This window comes from Octodon degus, unplaced genomic scaffold, assembly GCF_000260255.1.
Source record: "Octodon degus isolate 3935 unplaced genomic scaffold, OctDeg1.0 scaffold00020, whole genome shotgun sequence".
NCBI lineage: Eukaryota > Metazoa > Chordata > Mammalia > Rodentia > Octodontidae > Octodon > Octodon degus.
The window spans coordinates 167,749-176,850 of record NW_004524596.1 but is presented as its reverse complement, the minus strand read 5'-3'; the positions used below and the strand labels follow the sequence as shown (position 1 = coordinate 176,850).

Below are 9,102 nucleotides of genomic sequence, written 5' to 3'. Positions count from 1 at the left end.
ATTATATTTTAAAAATAGGATAAAGAATTCTATGCTTCTCATTCATTCCGTTCTTGATTTGCATTTCCCTATTCACTCAGACATTGAGCATAGTTTCATGTGTTCATTGGGTATTTGTATCTCTGGAGAGAAAGTCTGTTTAAGTTATATGCCTACTACTTTACAATTGAATTGTCTTATTGTTATTGAATTGTAAGAGTTCTGCAAATACCTTGGATATTTTTCTCCTTTAAGATTATATGAATTACAAAAAAAAAAAAAAAAAAAAAGACTACATTAAAAAGGGCCAGTAAAATAGCTCAGTGGTCTAAAGCACCTGCTTAGGCAAGTTTAGGCAGGCTCAGAGGGCCACGGTTCATTTCCTGGCACCACATGCTGCACCAGCCCCACCCTCAGGTTGGGCTGAGCCAGCTCCCGCCCCCCCCAAAAAAAGATTATATGAATTACAAATATTTCTCCCAAAGATTGTTGTCACTTTCTTTTAATATCCTTTGAGGAACAAAAGTTACTAAGTTTCTTTTTTTTTCTTTCTCTCTTTCTCTCTCTCTTTTTAAAAGACAGTCTCATTGTGTAGTTCAGGCTGGGCTTGAACTCACCTTGTCCTCCAGACCTGCCTTGAACCCAGGGTGATCCTTTTGCATCAGGGTGCAACCACACCCCTCAAAATTAATTTTTTTAAAGTTTAAAGAGAAAAGCAAAACAACAAAAAATAATAACAATACAAAGTTTCAAAGCAAGATGATAGGAAATTAACAATAGTTGTTAGATTACATGCTGTTATTTGCAGAGTGTTTGCTTAGATTACCAGATGTAGGCTCGGAAGATTGATCAAACAATGAAGCATCAACTGTTCCTTTCAATAAGCCAATTATTATTATTATTATTATTATTATTATTATTGAAATTGTCCAAAACTTATTGTAAAGAAAAAATCATTAAAGCACATACATTGAAAAATTAGCTATGGAAGAACAAAATTAAATAGCATCTTATTCCATATTAGAAAGAAAAAAAAAAAAGACCAAGTGTGTAAGAAAGGAGACTAATTAAAGGACTGAAAGGAAAAAAACAGATCTGTCCTCTTTGAATTTTATACTTAGCAAACATACCTTTGAAAACTAAAAGTAAAATATTTTCCAGTTATACAAACTCGAAATAGTCTAATACATCCAGATGTAGCATATAGGAAATAACAAAGAGCGTAATTCAGAAAGCAATAGAAGTTGCTGTATGGTCCTGGATGAAGAATAAAGAGCTCTCAAAATGATAGTTATGCAGGACTATGTAAAATATGAACCCATTTATTATTTTATTTTATTATTTTTTTTGCTGAACCGGGGATTGAACTCAGGCCCTTGCGCTTGCCAGGGAAGCACTTATTCCACTGAGCCATCTCCCTAGCCCCAGATGAACCCATTTAAAAGGTCATTAAAGATTTCTATGGAACAGTATCAATCTTACATCAGGTTATACACATATTTTTTTATATATGCTTGTGTGTATAAAACATATGGAAGAAGTAATATAAAGTCAATGGAAGATGGAAATATGCTTTTTAAAGTTTCAAAACTAGGAGAAAATATTATACCATGTCTTTTTTTTTTTTTAGTTTTTTTTGGTGGAACCGGGGATTGATCTCAGACCCTTGCGCTTGCCAAGGAAGCGCTTATTCCACTGAACCATCTCCCTGGTTCCAATACCATGTCTTTTAAATAGACAGTCAAATATATAGCATAAATCTTAAAACAAAAATTAAGATTAAGCAATATTCAGAAAGTTAAATATTAATTAATTAAAAAGTAAATGTTTCAAAACAATTGAACTAAGAAAAAATCTTCATGATAGTAAAGAATTACTAAGAATAAAACATAAGATAAATACTGGAATGACAAATCAGTGACCAGCACATCTGACAGTTTGGGGATAGGATATTGCACAAAGTTCCAGTGCGTCGTGGACATGCATAATGTCCATAACACTTACTGGTGGCCAGGTGTCACTTGTGGGACTGAGCTACTGCTATTTCCTTGATATCCACGCTGTAGACCCAGACAGAATCATGACCCGTAGGGTGCAGGAGAAGTCCATTTGTAGAGTATGCTGATGGAAATAACTTGTTGCTGTTAACAAAAGAGTAACTGAAAGACTGCTTTTGTATTCCTCTTATTCTCCTGTGTTTAATTGTTTGCCCTATGTGGTGGGTTCTTTCCATTGTCATTCTTGGAGTTGTGGTCATTTTGATCCCTCTCTAGAACATCTTTTAGTAGTCTGTGTAGGTTTGGCTTTATCATCATGAAATTCTTTAGTTCTTTGTCATGGAAGTGTCTCACTTCTCCGTTATACTTGAAGGAGAGTTTTGCAGGATATATCAGTCTGGGTTGTAGTTCGTTTTTTTGCAAGATTTGAAGTACTTTGCTCCATGCTCTTCTTGCCTTCATGGTTTGTGAAGAGAAATCTGCCGTTATCATGATGGGTTTTCCTATAAACGTGATGTTTCTTTTCTTTAGTGGCTTTTAGTATACTGTTGGTGTGCTGAATTTCTGGGATCTTAATTATTATATGTCTGGGTTTTTTTTTTTTTTTAAAGTTTTATTGATAAGCAGATAGCAATGAGACAGTTTCAAATCAAATCGGAAGTACAGTTTCAACAAATAATACACTGCATATATTCTTCTTAGTGGTTAATTGCTGTACAAGATGCGGACTTGTGATCCTCTTTACAAACACCATTAGAACAAATCATTCTATTCATTAAGAGAATGCAACTATATATCTATCCCAACCACTGGGTGTGTTTTTAATTGGGTTGATGTTATGTGGAGTTCTTTTTTTTTTTTTATGTGGAGTTCTATATGCTTCAGTTACTTGAATGTCAGATAGTTTCCCCATATTTGGGAAGTTTCTGCTATTACTTCCATCTATATTCTTTTTATATCATTTGTATTGACTCTTTCCTTTTCATTGATGCCTGTTAGTCTCATGTTCATCTTTGCATTGTCTTGCAGATATTGAATTATTTTTTCCTGCATCCAAGTTGTTTTTAAGAGAACTTTTCTTACTTTTTTGCTAGCTGCAATGGTGTCTTTAAGGTCTGAAAGTCTATTTTCATTTTCATTCAAACGGTTTTGCCAGCTTGTGATTGAGGTTTTAAATTCCTGTATGTCACTTTGGATCTGCTTCATGCATTGTATTTCTTTCCTGTATTGCTCATTCAAGGATTGCATGCAGCTGGAGAGATGGCTCAGTAGAATAAGTGTTGCCTGGCAAGTGCAGGGTCCTGAGTTCAATCCCCGGTATGGCGAAAAAAAAGAAAAAAAAGAAAGATTCCATCATTTTTATATTTTACTCTATTTTTTTAAAATCAGTGTCTTCTTTAGAAGCATTTAGTACTTCTTTCATTATAGTTATTTATTTTTTTACTTTTTTTTTTAACATTAACGTTTTCTTTTAATAAAGACTGCAGCTTCTGGACAAACCAGTCCAAAATTCCTAAAGTCACAAATAAGCTGAACAGCCCTCTTCTACTCACAAACTGGCCTTCTCCACCTCTGAAGAGACCTTCCCTTTACATCTGGGCAATGGGCCTTTCTCTTGTAGGTGGGCTAGGGCTGCATTGCCAGTAATGAATGGGGCATCATGCTATGCTTGGCTGTAAAATGCATCTCCTTTTTGCACAGATTCTCAAGTTCTAGAATTTTTATCTCTAAGTCCCCCATAAACATACAAAGCTCAAGCCATAGGGTGCCTTCTCCCCCTAGAGCGCCTGCCCTCTATTTCTTTGAGTGTACATTTTAAAAATTCTGCCCAGTGAATCTCTTTATGCCTCTAACTGAAGTATCCTTGAGCTGCCTGCGGAGGCTGGGGCTACCAGTGGCACAGACAGCACCTACCTAGAATCTTCAGTTCCTCTGTTCGATTCCCAGTATCAAAAAATACCCAACAAACACAAACCCAAAATTCTTCTGGATGGCAGTCAACACACTGACACCCTGCCCTGTGGTGGCATGAGTCAAAGGTCCCCAACTTTACATGGGGGACCTCTCTGGACTCTGTCCACGGACACTCACCATGTCAGGTCATTTGACAGCAATATTTGACATCACTGGACAGTTTATAAATCTTTAGGAGACGACAGGATTTACAACTGAAGTGTAAGTTCCTATTTATTCTGAAATGTCCCAACTATGAAAATGATTATAATTTCAAACCAAGGTCATATCCTCAACATAAAGTGCAAAGTCTTTCCATGAAAATTAAGCCTGTGATTCAATAAATTAAAATATGTACATTCTTTAATCCTGTGTATCGAGAGACTCGTTTTTGGTCTTCCAGTGGCTCTCCCTTCCCATTTCACGAAAGCAGCGCACTCTCGTAACATGCGGACACCAAAGCGCTGCCATTCTCACTGATAAATCCACAGTTCCTGTGTCGTATCCAAACACGCCAACACTGCCCCTCCTTTCCATGCAATCAGCCGGGGATCCATGTCCTTGGGCCTTGTGATCACATCTACGTTTTCAATAATTCACCTAAACAAAGGGGGCATTTTGTTGAGAATTCTGTGCTGGAGAAATTCTTGAGCTTTATGGAACATCAAACCACCTCCCACCACCAGGATGGAGCTGTACATCTTTTTTTTGGTATCATCAGATGAACAGCAGTCTGTGCTATGAAGGATGGCTTTATCAAGGCCCAGGGCTTTCCCTTCAAACAGCGAGATGGCAGTCTTCCTGGACATCAGTGCATTGAGAGCCTCCTCAGAGTCGGTGCCAGCCATCAGGCAGTCTCCTTGAGAGGACCCCAAATCCACCTCCTGAGAATGGAGTCTTTCTGGAATATCGGAAGACTGGCCACGAAGATCTCCTTCAAAGCCAATGGGTTTGGATGCAGACTTTCGGTCAGCAGTAGCTTTTGCAGACTGCTCCTGCTTGCTCTGCGTAGCCAGGAGGTAATGTTCATCGTGAGGGTCCTCAGGGTCACCCTGGGATCTGTGCTGCAAAGTCGTCATCTTCTGTCCAACAATTCCAAAAGTGGCCTGGTAAAATAGAGCCATTGGAGCCTGGAGCTTTTCATCTCCTAGTCGAAACTGGTAAAGCAAGGCAGGAGAGTCTGGATGACGAATCTGAAATTCGTGGTCCTGAAGCCCAGAGATGTCCTGATCTAAATGACAGAAGGTTTCCTTAAGGTGCTGGAGTAGCAGGCAGTCCATTTTATTTGTTAGCTGGCACTCCCTATAAGGGAATCCTGCCTGCTGCATGAGCCAGTAAAAACATCTGGACACATCAGATCCTCCATATGCCAGACAGAGCCGAGTGTTCCGATGAGACACCCCGTCCTCCACACAGCAGACACTTGTCTTCTGGTCCCCGACATCTACAATACATGTGCTGCTTAGGCCACTTCCAGAGGTGGCACACACGGACTCTTGATGAACCACAATCCCTGAAAAACCCATCTTCATAAGTATCATATTCATTAGTTCTTTCACATGCTGTTTATTATAGATGTCAGGAATTAATAAGATACACCTATAATACTTTAAATCTTTCAGTGGGATTTCCAAGTATTTTTATAGTGCATGAGACCATATTACTTCAATATCTGCCAGAAGAGCTGTAAGGGAGCCCCCAGGTCCAGGGTGAATATTTAACTGACCTCTTCTGATGGGCCAGTGAATATTGTAACAGTCCAGTGGATTCACATATAAGGCCTCTTCTCCTACCAAATACTCAGGATGGTGAGATGTGTTTGTCCACTTATTTCCAGAACAGTGATCTAAAATTGTGGGGCGCATCTGCTTGTTGTAAGCACGGGCCTGTTCAGGAGACATAGGAATCTGTCTTGTACCGTTTGACGTCTTTTTAGACCATATTGCTTGATCCACCGTTTTAAGGCCATTTTGTCTTTGTTCGTTACTCTCAGGTTTATTTAGTCCCTCCCTTAGGAGCCAGTTGTCCTTGTACAGAGGCTGCCCTTGTTGTTTGTGTCTTCGTGCAATGACATGTGGAATGCTGGCAGGGAGTGTGTCTGTGGCTCGACCAATTCTTAAAGTTGTGGAGCCTGGATGTATGACAACAATAAAGTTGCTCTGGATTTGCCACACATGCCGGTCACTTCCAGCCGCCCCGCTAAGCTTTCTGCTTCATAGCTCCTTAATTCTTCTGGGAATTCCGCCTCGCCTCGCCCCACTTTTCTACAGGCACGTGGATGTTTTCTTTGATCAGTGTTTGTGTCTTTTTCCTCCTGCAGCGACTTGGGCACCAAGGCTGGCACGATGGGCCGCTTCCTGCCACGCTGCTCCTTCTTTTCCCCGCCCTTTTCCTTCCCGTTCTCCGTGTCTCCCTTCTCGGCCTGGGTCATCGCGAGCACGGACGACCACCGGCCTCTCGCCTGAGCAGCACCAGCTCGGCCTCCGGGACCAGTTATTTATTTTTTTACTTAAGAAATTCTTTCTTTTTTTTTTTTTTTTGCTCCCAATGCCTTCAGGGCAGGTTTGGTTGGCTTGATTTGTGGGGATTGAACCACAGCAACCTGAACCTGACTGCTGTGTTGAAGCAGCCACTTAAAGAACTGAGCTAAGTGGGGCCGGGGAGATAGCTCAATAGAATAAGTGCTTGCCTGGCAAGCGCAAAGGCTTGTGTTCATTCCCCGGTTCCGCAAAAAAACAAAAAAACAACTGAGCTAAGGGGCAGGCCCCCCAGAAATTATTTCTGATCTGATTTCCTCTGTACCTTTTTGCACTTGTTTCTTTACTTCAGACGCTATTATTTCGGAGATTTCAGGCGTGTGATTTCCAGTTTCTTCTATGCTAATGTTTTCTGCATTTGTTCTGGGTGGGCTTGGGGCCTGAGACTGCATTTTGTTCCTTCTCTTTGTCATTTTCTACAGCACTGTCTTCTGACCTTTAGTGTAGAGCTTAGTTATTACCTTAGCACCAGGTCTGGATCTACCAAGTTCAGACTTGTCCAAGTGGGTGTGGCTTGGGTCTGGCTGCTGTGCTCCACTTATTCCTGTTGCAGCCCTTGCAGTTGAACCCTCTGTGCCACTCTGGCAAGATATTCTGCTCCTGAATCAGCTGGGTGGGTGTTGCCTGTAGTCTCTTTGCAGGGAATTCTGCTGCACATTCCACGCTGGGCCTGCGCTCTAGGTCAAATCAGGGTCTGCTGGGTTCCGGGTTGTCTCACTCACACTCCCAGCCTGGGCTCTGGTTCGAATGAAGATCTGGTGGTCCCTGGGCGGTCTCACTCACATGCCGAGCCTGAGCTGTGGGTTGATTCAGGATCTCGCGGTCCCAGATGGTTCAAAATTAATTTTGATGAAGTCCAGTTTTATCAATTTTTGTTATTTCTGGTGCATGTGCTTTTATTACATCTAAGAAACCATTGCCAGATCCAAGATGGTGAGGATTTGCTCTTTGTTTTCTTCTGAGAATTTTATAGTTTAGCTCTTACATTTAGGTTGTTGATCTATTTTGAATTTTTCTTAATGAGGTTTACACTGAACCTTTGTTTTTTGCATGTGAATATTCATGTTTCAGCACCATTTGTAAGAGACTTAGTCTTTGTTCATTGAATGTTGAAATCAACTGGCTATAGATGTTTGAGTTTATCTTCAATTCTCAGCTTTGTTTCATTAATCTGTCTTGTATATTATGCCAGTTCTATACTATTTCAGTTATTGCTTAGGAATGTGTTAAAATTGGAAAGTATATGTCCTCTACCTTTGTTCGTTTTCAAGATTTATTCAGGGACCCTTGTCATGTCATTGGCCTTTGAGAACCAAATTTGAGTATTAGCTCATTCATAGCTGCAGAATAGGCTGTTGAGATTTACTGTATTCTTTAACTGGGCTGGTGTTAAAAACCAGTGGCTTTGCTCATTGAGCTACATTCCTAGCACAACTGTTTGAATTGTAGCAGGACTTGCATTGGATCTGTATCACTTTGAGAAGTAGTGCTGTTTTGGCAGTATTAAGTCTTTCAGTTGATAATCTTTGTTTAGGTCTTTGTTTCGACACTGCCTTCTGGTTGTTAGCATCCCATTTTCTTTTTGATTGTTTTTGCTAATAAATAAAGGTAAAACTGATTTCACTTGTATCTGAGGTGAGGTTTATTTCTTGTTTGTGTTGCCCAGGACTGAAACCAGGGCTTCCAGCTTGCTAAGTAAGCATTCTACTGCTGAACTAAATCCCTAGCCCCTCTGTTGTATCTTTTATCCGACACCATTGCTGGATTCCTTTCTTAGCTTTAAAAATTTTATTTTATCCATAAGGTGTCACCTGCAGATAGAGATTGTTTTTGTGTCTTCCTTCCTACTTGGGTGCTTTTCTTTTTCTTCTTCTTTTTGTTTTCCTTGTTTGTTATTTTGAGACAAGGTCTCACTATAGTTTGGTACATAGCCCACATTGGCCTTGGTCTCATGGAGACCCCTTCTGCCTTGGCCTCCCAAGTGCTGGGATACAGGCTTCTTCCCATTTGAAAAGCTCTTATTTCCATTTTCCCTTCCATTTTCTTTTTTTTTTTTATCTTCTTTTCCTTTCCCCTCCCATCTCTTGTTCCCTTTTCCATTTGAAAATGATCTCTCTCTTTCCTCTTATCCTGTATTTTGCTCTTTATTTATATTTTGTGATTCTCACCCAGGAGAAATCATGTGGCATTTAAATAGCTTGTGTGTCTGATATATTTCATGGAACACTATGGTCCCAACGGGCATCCATTTACCCTCAAATGACTCATTTATCCATTTTTATATTAGAGTGGTATTCCTTTGTGTATCCATACATTTTCCTTACCCATTCATCTGTTTTTTTTTTTTCTTTTTTCTTTTTTTTTTTTTTTTGGCGGAACCGGGGATTGAACCCAGGCCCTTGTGCTTGCCAGGCAAGTGCTTATTCCACTGAGCCATCTCCCCGGCCCTTTCATCTGTTGATATATAGACTGCTCCAAGATTTAGTTACAGATAGTGTTGTTTTAAGACTAATCAGAGTTAGACTAAAGACATGCTTTTTAGACTTCCCACCTGCCACTCAAACTTTGGATCTACATTCATACTTACAGAAACATGAGAGGCACTGTGGCCGTGTTGTAGCCACTTCTGCACTAGC

The 9,102-nt window shown here is 40.1% G+C and overlaps 2 protein-coding genes across 2 annotated transcripts in view; one reads left to right on the top strand and one right to left on the bottom strand.

The window, feature by feature from the left end:
* Window positions 1-9,102, top strand: part of Memo1 (mediator of cell motility 1) — a 153,892-nt gene that overhangs the window by 30,720 nt on the left and 114,070 nt on the right. The window lies entirely within an intron of this gene.
* Window positions 4,214-6,360, bottom strand: LOC105741683 (actin-related protein 8-like). The gene is given in 2 exon segments (XM_023711284.1): window positions 4,214-6,137; window positions 6,254-6,360. Coding segments are annotated over 2 exon segments (2,031 nt in total).